At 52.0% G+C, this 14642-nt stretch overlaps 9 protein-coding genes across 9 annotated transcripts; 5 read left to right on the forward strand and 4 right to left on the reverse strand.

The window, feature by feature from the left end:
• Positions 1-232: 232 nt before the first annotated feature.
• On the reverse strand, positions 233-1153 carry PtrM4_070670 (HIT family hydrolase; the record flags this gene model as incomplete). Its single annotated transcript, XM_001941624.2, has 2 exons — positions 233-766; positions 872-1153. 2 exons carry the CDS (start codon positions 1151-1153, stop codon positions 233-235), a joined length of 816 nt encoding a protein of 271 aa, XP_001941659.1.
• Positions 1154-2292: 1139 nt separating this feature from the next.
• On the forward strand, positions 2293-2823 carry PtrM4_070680 (PAT1 multi-domain protein; the record flags this gene model as incomplete). The annotated part of the gene is made up of 1 exon (XM_001941623.2): positions 2293-2823. One exon carries the CDS (start codon positions 2293-2295, stop codon positions 2821-2823), a length of 531 nt encoding a protein of 176 aa, XP_001941658.2.
• A 1156-nt stretch (positions 2824-3979) lies between these two features.
• Positions 3980-4590, reverse strand: PtrM4_070690 (FRQ1, Ca2+-binding protein (EF-Hand superfamily); the record flags this gene model as incomplete). The annotated part of the gene is made up of 3 exons (XM_066105921.1): positions 3980-4008; positions 4087-4323; positions 4419-4590. 3 exons carry the CDS (start codon positions 4588-4590, stop codon positions 3980-3982), a joined length of 438 nt encoding a protein of 145 aa, XP_065964548.1.
• Positions 4591-5471: 881 nt separating this feature from the next.
• Positions 5472-6509, reverse strand: PtrM4_070700 (ThyA, Thymidylate synthase; the record flags this gene model as incomplete). The annotated part of the gene is made up of 1 exon (XM_001941621.2): positions 5472-6509. The coding sequence occupies one exon, from the start codon at positions 6507-6509 to the stop codon at positions 5472-5474; it is 1038 nt and encodes a 345-aa protein (XP_001941656.1).
• Positions 6510-6697: 188 nt separating this feature from the next.
• Positions 6698-8390, forward strand: PtrM4_070710 (uncharacterized protein; the record flags this gene model as incomplete). Its single annotated transcript, XM_001941620.1, has 4 exons — positions 6698-6876; positions 6925-7195; positions 7244-7726; positions 7773-8390. The coding sequence occupies 4 exons, from the start codon at positions 6698-6700 to the stop codon at positions 8388-8390; spliced, it is 1551 nt and encodes a 516-aa protein (XP_001941655.1).
• An 846-nt stretch (positions 8391-9236) lies between these two features.
• PtrM4_070720 (uncharacterized protein) lies at positions 9237-9737 on the reverse strand (the record flags this gene model as incomplete). Its single annotated transcript, XM_066105922.1, has 1 exon — positions 9237-9737. One exon carries the CDS (start codon positions 9735-9737, stop codon positions 9237-9239), a length of 501 nt encoding a protein of 166 aa, XP_065964549.1.
• Positions 9738-9903: 166 nt separating this feature from the next.
• On the forward strand, positions 9904-10341 carry PtrM4_070730 (uncharacterized protein; the record flags this gene model as incomplete). The annotated part of the gene is made up of 1 exon (XM_066105923.1): positions 9904-10341. One exon carries the CDS (start codon positions 9904-9906, stop codon positions 10339-10341), a length of 438 nt encoding a protein of 145 aa, XP_065964550.1.
• A 1166-nt stretch (positions 10342-11507) lies between these two features.
• On the forward strand, positions 11508-12299 carry PtrM4_070740 (TolA, Membrane protein involved in colicin uptake; the record flags this gene model as incomplete). Its single annotated transcript, XM_066105924.1, has 1 exon — positions 11508-12299. One exon carries the CDS (start codon positions 11508-11510, stop codon positions 12297-12299), a length of 792 nt encoding a protein of 263 aa, XP_065964551.1.
• Positions 12300-12349: 50 nt separating this feature from the next.
• PtrM4_070750 (uncharacterized protein) lies at positions 12350-14346 on the forward strand (the record flags this gene model as incomplete). The annotated part of the gene is made up of 2 exons (XM_066105925.1): positions 12350-14265; positions 14310-14346. 2 exons carry the CDS (start codon positions 12350-12352, stop codon positions 14344-14346), a joined length of 1953 nt encoding a protein of 650 aa, XP_065964552.1.
• Between the last annotated feature and the right edge of the window lie 296 nt (positions 14347-14642).

The raw sequence follows: 14642 nt of genomic DNA on the forward strand, positions 1-14642 counted from the left end.
TAGTTAGTTGCAAGTGAGAGTGGCTGCTAGAGAAGGTGGGCGGTCGCACAGTGCAGTGCCAAGCCAGGGTTCCTGCTCTCGAAGACCGCACAACGTGTGGTCTCGAGAACCAGAAGCACACGTGATAGGGTTCCTGCTGCGCATGTCAAGGAAGGAAGCAGGAGGTGATATGTTGTGGAAGGTACGGTATTTGATGAAGGCGACTACAAATAATAGGCTACCGTGGTGGCAGTCAGTCGTCCCCGTTGCTGCCTGCTGCCTGTTCATCCTTGTCCATCTCCTGTGCCAGCCATTCAGCTTCCTTTTGCATCTCCTCATCGCTCCTGGGCTTGCGACTCTCGTTGTCGACAGCCGGGAAGCGAGACCTCTTCTTGTCTTCAGCTCCGTCTGTGCTGGCAGCTCGCTTCTTCTCCTTGAGGTGTTTGTTCAAATCACCATCCTCGCTCTCCAACATGGTGTATATGGCATCGGTGCCGCCCTTCTCTTCCAGATCGGCCTTTTTGCGAGGGATAATGTGCGCGTGCACATGAGGCACGCTCTGTCCCGCGTCTACGCCGTCTTGAATCGCAATGTTCAGCGATGAGGCATCAAACACACGCTCAACCATGCGCGAGACGCGCTGGGCGGTCAGAAAGAGATCTTGGACCTCTGCTGCGGACAAGTCGTTGAAGCGTGGCACGACTCGGCGCGGTGATACGAGGACATGGCCGGGCAGGAGGGGCTTCAGATTGACTATGGCAAAGGACAGGCGTGTTACGTGGAACACCTACTCGACACAGCACCAAGCACGTAAGCCCAAGTCAAATTGGTCGGGACCAGACGGGCGCATAATCAATAAGAAAAGAAAGTGGGTGGGAAAAAGACTACTCACCTGACTTGTAACCACAAAGGTCCCAAACTTGATGACATCCTTTGTGAGCGGCATCTTCCCCGGGGAATCGGCCTCAATGCGTGGCTGAGCCAAGTCGTCGCAAGCTCGCGCCGCAACATCCAGCCAAGGCGTGCTGAAGCGTCCAAAGTGGGCGGGACGGCGGCGGCCAGCTGGCGGGTACAGACACAGACGCAGATGCAGACGCAGGTAGTCCGAATCCGAAACTCGCCGTGGTAAATTGAGGCGAGAGCGGCGTGTGCACACGCTGGCCTCTCGGCCCATTGCAGCATCACCCTGTCACATGGCCAGGCTGCCAAATGAGACGCACAAAGCTGCAACGCGTGCTGGCCTGCCGCACATCGATTCGCACAAACGAACGACGCGGCCAACACCGTGGGGATGCCATCGTGGGGTTAATGGCCCTGTGCTGCTGACATGGCCTGCTTTGCTTTTGCGGAAGGACGGTTGTGCAATGCAATGACGCCGGCCAACGCGCCCTTTGCATGTTCACGCAGCCTGAAGCAGACGTTACACTATAAATCCGGTCCCATTCCCATACTACCACTCTCCATCGTCTATCCTATTCTCTGCCGTCTTGTTATCAAATTACGATAGTTAGTGGAGCAGCAACACCAAAGTGGGCCTTTTTTCTCTGACCCTCCGATCCATCTGCAACCTTTTCCAGAGTCAAAGAGTCCCACGTCTGACTCTCCTGTCCCCCCTCGGTTGCTTGGCTCTAAGCGGTCTCACAAGTGAGCTTGGCTGTCGTATAGAGTTTCGAGCCCGGACGCTCTTTCAAACAAATCACCCTCCAGCACGTCAACGTCAATCACTCCGCCTCACGTCCGCCCACGCACGGACAGAAGAACCCGCCCTCGCTGCAGATTTTCTTGGCGTTCCCCTGCCGCCCGCCGCTGTTCCCCCCAATCCCAGACCGGACCAGGAAGGCACTGCAAGAAGGCTTTCTCCTTCGTATCCACCTACCCATTATCCACCCAGTTACGCGCTTGTTTCCTGTAAGAAACTAGGATCAAGCCCTTCTCCCGTTTCGAGATTCGTTCCTTGGGGGAAATTTGTATAAAGTGCAGTCGGAACCTCCGAGGGTGACAGCTATTGTTCTGTGTGCCCACCCCACTCACTACATCTGGACCTGACTCCCCGTCTCTCACTCATATCATATCATTCCACAACCTTCCACTCACACGAGATTACAATAGCGCGTGTTGTAAGCCCCGACAGGATTCGCCAGGCAAATCACGGACCCCGTTGATCGGTACCGTAACCTTCGCTTTACAAATTAACTACATAAACCTACCGTCACCCCGAGACAACCTTTATCTCAACCAACAAATCTAAACTACAACAACACCACAACCACATACACAATGGACATCGCCACCACTTCCCGGGCTTACTTCGCCATGCCCTCGCCATCCCCCGAGGAGAAAATCTCCCTCCAGGCCAGCAACACAGTATACACCTACCACTGTCTCTGCAGCCATCTCCTCCTGGCAACCACCACCCCCCTCCCCTCGCTGCCCACACGCCGCCACTCTCAAGACTCTGCACATATCATGCCGTTGCCCCCGGCGGCTCCTTCAGCAGTAGGCGCAAACGGACGCGCACGCAGCAACACAGCCCCCAACCCATCTCACGACCACTACGGGCTCCTCCTCAGCACACGCCAGGACCGACAGCCCGAAATCATCACGTCGCAAGACGGCTTCGAGAAGCGTTACCTCCAGCGCTGCGGCCGCTGCAGCCTCGTCGTCGGTTACCAGCTCGACTGGCAGCAATTCGCCGTCGACCGGACAGGCCGCCGCGAAGACTACGTTTTCCTGCTTCCAGGTGGCTTTGTCAAGACCAGCGATATGATCATGGGCAACAACAAGTCGTCCGGCAGCGGCGCGCCCATGGGCTCGACCGTGAGTGTCACCGAAGTCAAGGCGTGAAGAGGAAAAAGCCCGATTCGTGAGGCGTGGAGGAGGCGTCTCCGCTTTCCGCCCCACGGCCGAGGGCGTGCGTGTGCCGGCGTCGGCGCCATAACTAAACACCACTGGTTTATCTCACCGGTTGCGGAGTAAAGAAAGTAGTCATGCAAACTATTTTTCTGGCCATGCGCATGCACCAACCACCGACTTTAACCTCCGCAATCAATGGGCGGCTGGGGTCTGGACGGACTCCCCGCTTTGTGTTTACCGAGTTAAGCCTGCGCCTGCACACTACTCCTCCACTCTCACCACCACTACAATCACGATGCGATCGATACACAGACCCAGTAACGCCCCATGACGAACATGTCCTTTTTTTTTCTTTTGGTAAAGTTGGCTGCGTTTAGGCGTTCCCTGTCTCAGTTCGGTTCAGTCCTGTTCGGTGTTTATTCTGTGGCGTTTCTCTTGCATGTTTGTTATCTCCGGTGTCCGAGGACGTGGCTGCAATAACAATGCATGGTTTTTTGTTAAACTTTTGCTTGCCTTTCCCTTTTTTTTGCTATTCTTGTTCTTTTCCCCTTGCATTTTATCATACATTATCATAAGAGCATTTATGATATCTAGATACCCACCCAACCACCACCAAGACTTCATTGGCGCGCAAGGTTTCTCATGCAAAGATACATGTTACGTACAATCAAGACTAGATGAGCCTGATCATGTTGTTCATAGACGAATTCATCTTTTTGGAATATACACTTTGAGTTTGCACTTCTGTTTTCAATGTGAATGAGTGGAGTGACTGTGTAGGGTTGTAAGCTTTGTCATGATCCCAACGCCGGGGTTCGCAAGATTACTCAAATTCCCCGATATCATCACGTCTCATCGATTGACCGTGGTGTGAAAGTGGCTTGCATTTGCGTTGATTTCCACATATACTACTAAGCTGACCTTGCATATAGCTCAGCTAATGCAAACTCCGTCCCCTCTTTCCCTTCGCTTCCCTATCGTACGATATCAAAGAAGAAGAGTAGATATTTATAATTCCAAAGGAACCGATTTCAAACGCCAAAGTTAAAATGACCGTGACCCGTTACAGACATGCTCGCATTAAACAAAATGTATCACGGAAGCCAAAACAGCCCGAGGCTGGGGGCTAGGGTAGGCTTCGGAGTATTTAGTTCTCCGCGATCGTCTTGACAAACTCTGTGTTGCACAATTTGTTAGCTTCCCTTGTCTCTTATGTAACAAACATCGGGGTATAGAAAGGGGAGGTGAACGTACCCCTGTAGTCGACCTCGTTATTGCTAGCATCGATGGTGCTCTTGAACAGCTCGTCTACCTCCTCCTCGCTCATCTTCTCGCCCAGGTTGGTCAAGATGTACTTGATTTGACCCTTGCCCACGAATCCACTCCGGTCCTTGTCGAAGACCTGGAAGCCGCGGATGTACTCTTCGATGTCGAATGGCTCGCGGAAGCCACCGGGGCGGTTGAGGATCTTGGAGAAGGTTTCAAAGTCGACTGGGGGGATATTAGCCAACTTTACTTGTAGAAAGTAGACGCCGACTCTGGCATGTGTCGCATGTAGTGTCGCGAGGAGGAGAGACAAAACATACAGTCATTTCCAACACCGCGCTCGAGATCCGCAATCTCAGCAAGTGTAGGGTTCTGTCCACATGCGCGCAGAAGATCGCCGAGGGCACCGCGGTCGACACGGCCGTTGCCACGCTTGTCGAAGAGCTGGAAGGCTTCGCGATAGTTTGTTGAGGCCTGATTATTGTTATCCATTATTGTCCGTTTCTCGCGATTTCAAATCTCTTAGTGGGGGGGTGATTGCAGTGAGAGTGTTGTTGTGCCGTTCCTGCAGCGAAAGAAGTCGAGCTTTGCGGCTGTGTAACACAGCAGCGAGGCAAGGACAACATGCTTATTTGCACCCTCCTATTCGTTCTTGCCGCTTTCCGCTTGAGAGGCAGGCAGGGTCGACCTAGCCGCGGCGGCCAACGAGCACTCAGGGCACACTACACTGCGGGGCTGGTGCATTCCGCGCAAAAGAGCAAACCAACGGGAACTTTTACATACCATTATGTATAGAGATGTATGTAGGATGTCTTTGGTGATGTAGAAAAAGGTATCGTGAACGTCCAAAAAGCAGTGGTTTAGGCGGTGTGGGTTCTGGTCTGGTGGTTGAAGGGGCTGTTTGATGCAAGCCTAAGCCTGGGCCGCATGCTGCGTCGAGCGCTGCGTTTTGCCCGCCATGTGCGAAGCGGCTGTGTTGTCTAAGCAACCAGCGGTATCCCCACGTTGACAGTGTATACCTGCGAGTTTACGAGGTACATGCTATAGACGTTTGCTAATCATAGCATGATCCTACCAACACGTGCCTTTTGTTTCTACTTGATTGGTAAAGGTTGCTAGTTGATTGAAATAGAAATCGGTCGCCGTTCGGTGTGTTCGTTTCATCTACAAAGCACACAGATGGTGCAATTGGTATACTCGACACGGCCAAGATTGACACGTCCATGAGCACGGCTATGTGACTGTTGCAAGCACAATGCGGTAGTCGCAAGGGCTCTCGTGTCATAGCTCATCGCCGAGTATGCAAACCGCTTCATCTATTCTTGACATGTCCATCTTGATAGCCCAATTCATATACACATATCATACCATTCCTACACACTCATCTTCATAGCAATACTCGCATGGGGCTTGTACCCAATGACTTCAAATTCCTCCGCTTTCCATCCATCAATACTACCCCCTATCTCTCTATTGATTTTAAGCGTGGGGAAGTCCCTCGGTTCCCTCTCTACCTGCACCTTGAGCGCCTCCACGTGATCTAGATACACATGTGCATCGCCCATGGTATGTGTAAAGGTGCCCGGCGTCAAGTCGCAAACGTGCGCCAGCATATGTGTTAGCAAGGCATAAGAAGCGATGTTAAACGGAACACCTAGACCCATATCGCAAGACCTTTGGTACAGCAGTGAATGCAGTACGCCCCTCGGTCTCTCCTCGCCTTGCTTGTGTCCTGGAAACGAAACGTAGAATTGTGCAAACATATGACATGGTGGTAGTGCCATCTTCTTGATATCTGCGGGGTTCCACGCACTGAGTATGATGCGGCGATCATACGGCTTGTTCTTCAATTTGTCGATGATTTCCGCTAATTGATCCACGCCCTCGCCTGTGTAATCGTGCGAATGGCCCTTGTACTCTGCGCCAAAATGCCGCCATTGGAATCCATATACAGGTCCCAATTCACCCTCTTCGTAGTGTGACAAGCCCACGCTGTCGAGGTACTCGCGGCTACCATTCCCGTCCCAGATCTTGATCCCCGCGTCGGAGAGAGCTTTGCTGTGTGTGCTTCCGGCGACGAACCAGAGGAGCTCGCCGATTACGGCTCGGAGGAATACACGTTTGGTTGTGAGGAGGGGGAGAATGAGGTCGGGGTCTTGGCGGGTGGGGTCTGATGATGGTTGGGAGAGGGCGAATTTCATCTGTGGGGGAAAGGGGAGGGCGTATGTGCCAGTACCAGTGCGGTCGGGGCGGTGCTCGCCATTTTCGAGTATGTTGCGGATTAGAGAGAGGTATTGGTGCTCTTCATGCGCGGGGTTGTGTGGTGCGGGTTGTGTAGTAGTTTTAGTTTGCTGCATAGTTTCTTTGGCAGACTCTGTAGCGATTACGGGCTCTACAGCGCTTGGAGGCATTGTAGCTCTAATCGTATGTGGAGTGTAGTTGTGTGGGCGTTGCTGCGAATGCCATAGAAAGTTGAAGGCGCGTCAGGGCCAAAACGCGACTGCGCGTGTGGTCGGTGTGGCTGGCCGAGGCCACATGTACCCAAGCTAACTGCATTAGCACCTGTCAAGAAACAAACAGTGACACCCAACCTGTAACCATGGCTGAAGAACAGGCAGCTCACCACCTGCTGAATGTCGTCGAGGAAAGAGGTCTGAATGTAGATCTCGACAAGATACTTTTGAGCTTCGAAGATGGGGATACAAACCACGAGTTCGCGGCATGGGTAGAGGAATATTTGCACGAAGAGACACTGTTGACCAAAGAAGAACTGGAGTTGTACGTCTGGGGATGCCATATATCGACTTCATCCTGACTATCGGCTAGGTACCAAACATTGAAGAAAAAGGGTCTATTGCACCAGTACGAAAGCGACGGTGAACCCATCCGACCCATCTTGGACTATGAGATCGCATCAGCAATTGAATCGCTGCAAAGCTCTACTGTAGCAATCGAGGAGCAGTGTAAGGTCTTAGAAGCGCAGAAGGATGCATTGATGAAGCTCAAGGTTCTCGACAAGCCCAATCTGAATATCGAGCATGCCAGGAACGAGAGAAGAAGGAAAGAGGGACAGGAGAAGGCACGGCTGGATGTTTCGGTAAGTCTCTACGCTGTATATATTGTTGTTTGGTATTGATGTGGTCAGGTCGATGATGTTGCTGGATCCGTCACAGAGCAAATGACAGACGCACAGCGGGAGGTCGATCATGAAAAGTCCTCGCTCAAGAGCTACCTCTCGGAGCGCTTCTCTTCTGATGATCAAATTCTGAGCCGACTCCCAGGATTGATGTCTCAAATTGTGACAGACCCCGAAGTCAACGAGGACGACAAGTCAATGGAGCAATGGTGCAAGGCCATCATCTCGTATCGGATCGCGGAAATCAAGGCACGCGTTGATACCGTGTTTCTCAATAGCATTGGAAACCCGCAAAACGGAGTTGCAGAGGAGTCGGAAGAGGCTCTCAAGGAACGAAAAGTCGCGCTACAGGCAGAGCTGGAGGAGCTTCACTCGGAGATTGCATCTATTGCTGAAATGGTTGTTGAGCACGATATACGCAAGCCTATGACGGACATGAAGGAGCGCAGAGACAGAGAAAGAGCACAGGCGCGGGCTGCGTGGCTCAACTATGTGAGTAAAAGAATGGTCTAGATAGGATCATTGCTGACGGGTCCAGGTACTTTCAACTCTGGAATACATGGGTAAACGCCTCGACATACTAGCTACGAGTGCGACAGAGAGCGACGAGTTTCAACAGGCACTCGCATACGTCCAAGCTGCTGCTGCAAAACGTATGCCTGAGATACTCCCAGCTACGCCACGGCCTCCACACAAACGAATGAACTCCAGCACGACTGCCTTTACGCCCATGGTCAAGCTAAAACCTAACCAAATGCTGGATCTACCCGTTGCACTACAAGATGCACTTCGCCACGCGGGCATATCCTTCCATCAAGACAATATCGAGATGCTTCAAGATTTCTTGCAGCACACGCAGCTCGAGCGAAGCAAGAAACTGCAAGATCACTACGAGTCAGCCACGACATCAACACACGAAAAACTTGCAGAACGCTCAAGCAAGGCGGACACAGACATCAGAGCTATATTGAGCGTGCTGTACAAGCATGCGCCATTCCAGACGGTGAGCTTAACAGACAGCAAGTTGGACGAGCAGATGAAGGCGATGGACTTGGAGTTAGAGGAGAAGGATCGAGCGTTGTTGGATGCCGAGGGGACCGAGTTGAATTTGGATGATCCTCGTGTTCGGCAGTTCATCGCAAAATATGGTAAATAAAGCCAAAATTGGCGTAAAATATGGCTAGTAGGGCGGAAAGTCGAAATACAGGGCTGGTATTATTTACCCCAGCCACCAATCGCAAGACGAACAATGTCAGTTGGCGAATACACATGCACTTTGCAGGTGAAAGCACTGCGGTAAATGGTAAATAGAGTTGGACGCGAAAACGTTGAGCGCCTGATGTTGCATAAAGCCCCGGCCCGGCAATTGGCTGAAAACGTGGTAAATAGAGTTGAAAAGGGAAGAAAATCCGGTTTTCAGGCACGCTGCCAGTGCGGAGATGACAGTTTGGACCGGGGTTATCCAAGTGCAAGCGCGTATCAGACGGCGTAAACAATAGAAGGGCAAAGTGTGTTTACGAGAGCTTGTGCTATGCAGGTTCGGATGTTGGTGAGGGACCTGCGTTTGTTGATGGATCATCGCCATTGCGAAGACGATCAGCTCGTTGCGCAACGCAGGTCGACCACCAGTTCGTCGGGTGGATCCATCAATGCACGTTGGAGGGCCAAGCACAAGCTTGGTTTGGTTGTGAAGGGTGATGAGCGACAGTCTAGTGCAGCCACATTGGTACTAGGAGAGGTTGCTATCCCCAGCCCCCGAACATGGCCCATGCCTCAGCGCCCTGAGCGAGCTGAACAGACCTCGATCGAACTCTCCTACACAACAACACCAAAGCGCCCATCTCCACTTTCTGCAGCCGGTTGAACCTGCGCGGGATGCTCGCGCCAGGTACCCGCAGAGACGCAGGCCCTCTTACACTCACACTCAATTGATACCAACACCTTCACCTTGCCGGTAGCTTCCTAAGCTACCTCACCGCTGCCCAACATGGCTAGAAGTGAATTAATGACCATCGGCGCCGCCGGTGCCGCTCTGGGAGGTGCCTACAAACTCGCCGAATTTCTCACCAAAGCTAAACGCGTCCGTGACGTTGGCCCTTCTAATGCCGTCTATGTGCGCATCATCGGCCGCGTGCGATCCGACCTGGAGGAGGTTCGACGTCTTCTTTCGGTGCGCGAAATCCACGACATCCTCGAGGCCAATCCTGAAAAGTCCAAATGGGTCTACGGTTGCATGCGCGACGTGCGCGGCGCCCTTGAGAACATGACACCACTGACTGAACGCGTTGCGGGCGATGTCGAGGACGGCCGTCGCATCGGCATCAGGCACCGCGTCTACTGGGTCATGAGTGAGAAGGAGAAGCTGGAGAACAGGGAGAAAGAACTCAACATTGCCCACAACAGTCTTGCCGAGGTCTTGGGTTACTTGACCGCTCTGGAGCCGGTCGAGGAGCCCAAGCACAAGACGGCCAAGAAGGAGACTCACATCGACATTGACATTCATCAAGAGGCTCCTCCTCCACCGCCTCCCCAGCCTCAACCTCTGCCTCAGCCTCAACCTCAGCACCATCACCACCACCAACCCACCCATGCTACGCACATTGACCGGGAAGTCTGGATCGAGCGTGATGGTGCGCCCAAGCAGCACTTTGAGGAACACCGCGACGTCTATGTTGAGCGCGACCGCCAGCCTCCGGCTCACTACGAAGAGCATCGCGACGTCTACATTGACGAGCGCCACCGCGGTCCTGCCCCTCAGCACTTGGACGAGCGCGGTCATGGTCCCCGCTATGAGCCTTCGCACGCTCACTGGGAGCAACACGGCCGTGACCATCGCGACGCTCGCTACGAGACCCACTACGATGAGCGCTACGAACAGGAAGACCACTACCGCTCCGAGTACCCCATCCAGACCCAGGACAGGTACAACCAGGCTCGTCCCTTCCCTGAACCGCTCGGCCGCCGTCCTGATTCGTTCGAGCGCCAAGGTCAGTACAGCACTCACGGAGGACAATACGCAGAGTATGGCGCACCACAACCCATTGGTGCCGCCAGCTACTCGCGTAAGTTCAAAGGCGACGCGGGCTTTGGCGACGAAGAGATACTAAATCCGCAACCAGTGCCACTGGACCGGAAGTACACTGAACGCGAGGTGAGTGGTTACAACGCCGGCTACAATCCCCGTTTCGGTAGCAAGCTCTAGAAATGTTAGCACCGAGGCTGACATGAGAGAGCAGATGTGGATTGAACAAAAGGAGGATTACCGCTTCGATCAGTATGGGAACAGGTTGCCAGATAGGCTCTTTCAGCAGCCATCTGCTCCTCTTCCTCGGCCCTATCGCAGCCGCATGTAAGCCGCTACATGACACCGTCACCGACCTCTCTTGGATACGATCAATCGTCTCTCCTTTTTTGCAATGTCACGAGCCCTTTTTTGTCTTTTGTGTAAACATGTACTTCCCCCGAGCCCGATATCTCTACGTAGCTACCCGAATTCAAGTTGATACCTCCTCCCCTAATACTGAGTTGTTTGTTTTACTTGTCGGTTCAATCACGTGGTTGCCTGGTATCGCATGGCCACCCGGTTGTCATAAAATACTTGACATACTAGTGCGAAAAGGCCACTGTAGTCGCCAGACACGCCTACTAGGCGCTTACCCACACGGTCAAGTATTCTATGACACTCAGGTGTGGCCATTTTCGTGCCTTCCCTGCGAAGACGCAGTGACGCACCATCCCCCATATGCCAGCTCACCTAGTAATCCCATCGTGTCGTCCACCGCGATGTTACAACTGAAATCTAACGCCTAGTAGATTCAAATGATGGATTTGTGGTCTCCGACGTCTACGCCTGCTTGCAAGACGAGCTGTCCCTCTGCGCAACCAACCCCACCACCTGTCACGAATGCAGCAAGAACTAATTCAAGAGCAGAACCGTAATTCGGCGAAGTCGTCGAGTCCGTACATCACCAAGTGATAGAACTTGACCCGCACGTCGAAACAAAGCCACCCTAGTGGTTCATCAAAGAAAAACCTCTGTCCTAGCCTTGGGACGAATTGACCGTTTCTGTCTCTGGACAATCGACCATGACTAAAAGTGCTCTTTGTCATGGTTACTGTAACTCGACGTTCTCATCCATGGCCGGCATGTCCCCCCTCACGCACGCGGACGTCTTTGTTGGTCTGCTCGACAACATCTCCCTCGTGGCTTTAGTTTGGTCTTCAAAAACATTTCTGCGCACCGATTACTTTTGCGATATATCGACTTTTCGACATGGCGCAACCAGCTACCAGCGATCAGCCATCTACAGAGCAGGCCCACTTGAATGCATGGCTGAAAAGAAATTTGTGTAGCGTTGAAACTGGTATACAGCAGGACAATGCACAAGTGACTTGCAATATCAGCGTCAAAGACTACCTTGCAATCAACAATTTACGTCCCGAGGACGACGAAAATTGGCTGGACGACACCGCCATCGATTTTGCGCTAGCTGTTCTGACAAATAAGCACAATCGTCAAAGTGGTAACGATGTAGGGGTACTGCCCATGTACCAGGGCACCGAGTTGTATAATTGGGGTAAGGGTGCGAAAGAAGCAGAAGCGGAACACCAGCAACGGAGACCATTGGTTGAGAGTACACCCAAGGAGAAAAGATATATCGTTGTTCCAGTGTCCGATGGCGTCCTGGACAGTGAAACCATCATCATCGCCATGCAAAAACTTAACGAAAATGTAACAAAAACCGCCGAAGAAGCTAGGAAGGCTAAAGCAGAAGCTGCACAGGCTAAGAAAAATATAAAGAAGCTAAGGAAGAAGCTGAAAAGACCAGAGAAGAACTTAAGAAGGCTGAAGACGAAGGGGCTAAAGAGGCTAAAGAGGAAGAACTTGAAAAGGCTAAGGAGAGGGTTGCAGAGAATTATAAGAGAGCTAAAGAAGCTAAAGAGGCTGCTAATAAAGCTAAAGAGGCTGCTAATAAAGCTAAAGAGGCTGCTAAAAAAGCCAAAGGGGGTGCGGAAGCTACGCAGCAAACTGAAGGCACAAAAGAGAACAGCCCTGTTCAAGTGAACACTTCAGAACCACCACAACCACCACAACCACCACAACCAACCATCGACATGGGCAGCCATTGGGGCCTCTTGGTTGTCGATATAACAAAGCGAACAGCCCGATGGTTTGATGGGCTCTTGGATCTCGAGCGTAGCAGGAGCCACGCCGATAAGTATCGAATTAGACAAATGCTTCGTCCCGGCGAAGTTGCCGGCAAGATTCTCTGTGGTATCGAGCAACTCCTTGGCGACGAACGTGGACGATTCGACGCAAAGACGGCTAAATACGTCCCTCATCAAACCCGTGACAACGCATTCAAAGGAGACCATGGGGCATGTGGGCCGTATGTGATTGCTTTTCTGGAGTATTTGTACAACAACCCAACGTATCTCCGACATCTACGCAGTTCCTTTCGTATCGAGAATTCGGATAGGAACAAGCGGGACATGGGTTTTCATTCCTTGTGTACCAGAGTTGATATGCAGGAGTGGATTCGACATGAGTGCGAAAAATCTCAACAGGATGATGAGCTTCCTCTTAAGATGACGTCAGATGTCTTTCGTATTCTCAGGCCCAAGGCGCTGGGGCCTTTGCTTGCCACGGCTTATCGTGCCTTTGATGGTCGAGCAGATCCTGTGAATTTCGACGCATTTGAATTCAAGCCTCATGGAAACCATCGTTCTCGTAGAGGAGGTTCGGGCTCTGGTGGAAAACCTGATGATGATACAGATATCGATAATACCGACGACGAAGATAGAAATGATGACGTCTTCAGATATGATCCCGACGACCCCGACGCCACTTTCTCCAAGATAATCCTCGGACAGGAGCTTCGCGGGAACAAGCAAGCCTATCTTGGCGTCAAACCCAAAGAGCAACGCTACAGGCGCGCGTACGAGACCCTGGTTGAAAGGCAAAAAACCCATGATAATCTGTCTAAAATACCAAAACGCAAATACAGGTCCTTACTCAACCTCCCTACCGGCATTTCAGCATTGCCGACAGACTTTGGTGACGAGGAAGTCGTTTCCGCCGAGCAGCTTGAAGCGTGGAAAGAAGCGAATGCGGAAGCCCTCGAACGCATGGAACTCGGTCCTCAAGCCAAAAAAGCTACTGATATAAGCTTCAGAGCGGCATTACATGTCCTTTCTGCTGTCGAATTTGCTGACGAGAAGGATGATCGCATAGTGGACTTTTGGCTGAACGATCCCGAGGTCTTCAACGACAGGGATCGTAATGACCCTAGTCTCAAGTTGCAACCGAATATCATTAAGGACAGGCTGAGAAACAAGTATGAGCGTGGGATTGAGAGGTCAGGTGAAAACACGGACAATAGCGGTGCTGACCAACCTCGTATATCAATAGGCCCCCCTGTGCCACCGAAAACGAGACAGCCCCCGAACCCTTTTAATGTTGTCACCTATCCCGACTTTGCTTCAATCAAAGCCAGCGGTACAAACTTTAGGACTTATGTAGCTGAAAATGATGCTTTGTTTAAGGACACTGATCGGGGGAACGACGAGAGCGCCCAACGCGCTGTCCTTTGGCGCACATACAAAGGCAGCTTCACTAAGTCGTCCGCCGTGAAAGTGTGGCGCAAGGATGAATATGTATTTGCACCAGAAGATCGAAAACTGAGTTTGGGCGGGGAAGCTATCAGACAGCGAATGGACGACATATACTGGAATCTGAACCCGCAGCCATTCATATCTATCACAGATATAGAAGTGCGCCTATGGACGCAAAACTTGCCACAAGCAGTACGAGACCGAATGTTGAACGAAGATGGCCGACTCGACATTGACCTTGCACGAGGCCGGCTGCATCGCCTATTCGTTGGTGAATTTGTAGAGCTCATAAGGCCAGGAGAGCAGCATGCGGAAAAGAACAGAGGGCTTCTCGCGGTCTGGCGCAGAGAATACGGGGAAAAGTACGGACAAAAATTCAAGAATGATGAGGAAGCGGTTGATGCGTTTATAAAAAGGTATGGACAGGATACCGAAGCTCTGACAGAGCCTTTCCTCGCAGCAAGTCCACTTCATTGGCCACCAAAGGATTATCTTAGGACGCTCAACAACCCTGGGACTGGGACTGGGACTGGGACTGGGACTGGGAGTGAGAGTGAGAGTGAGAGTGAGAGTGAGAGTGAGATTGAGAGTGGGAGTGGGAGTGGGAAAGAGAAGGATAATAACAGGGAGAAGGAGAAGAGGAAGGCAACCTCCCCTCCCCAAAGTCCGCCAAAAAGAAGAAGCAGAAGGAGACGGAGAAGGGGAAGAGGAAGGCAACCTCCCCTCCCGCAAGTTCGCTAAATAAGAAGAAGCAGAAGAAGTGATTACTGGTTTAGTGGGTGAGCAGAGTGTG

The sequence above is a fragment of the Pyrenophora tritici-repentis genome, chromosome 2, assembly GCF_003171515.1.
Source record: "Pyrenophora tritici-repentis strain M4 chromosome 2, whole genome shotgun sequence".
Taxonomy (NCBI): Eukaryota; Fungi; Ascomycota; class Dothideomycetes; order Pleosporales; family Pleosporaceae; genus Pyrenophora; species Pyrenophora tritici-repentis.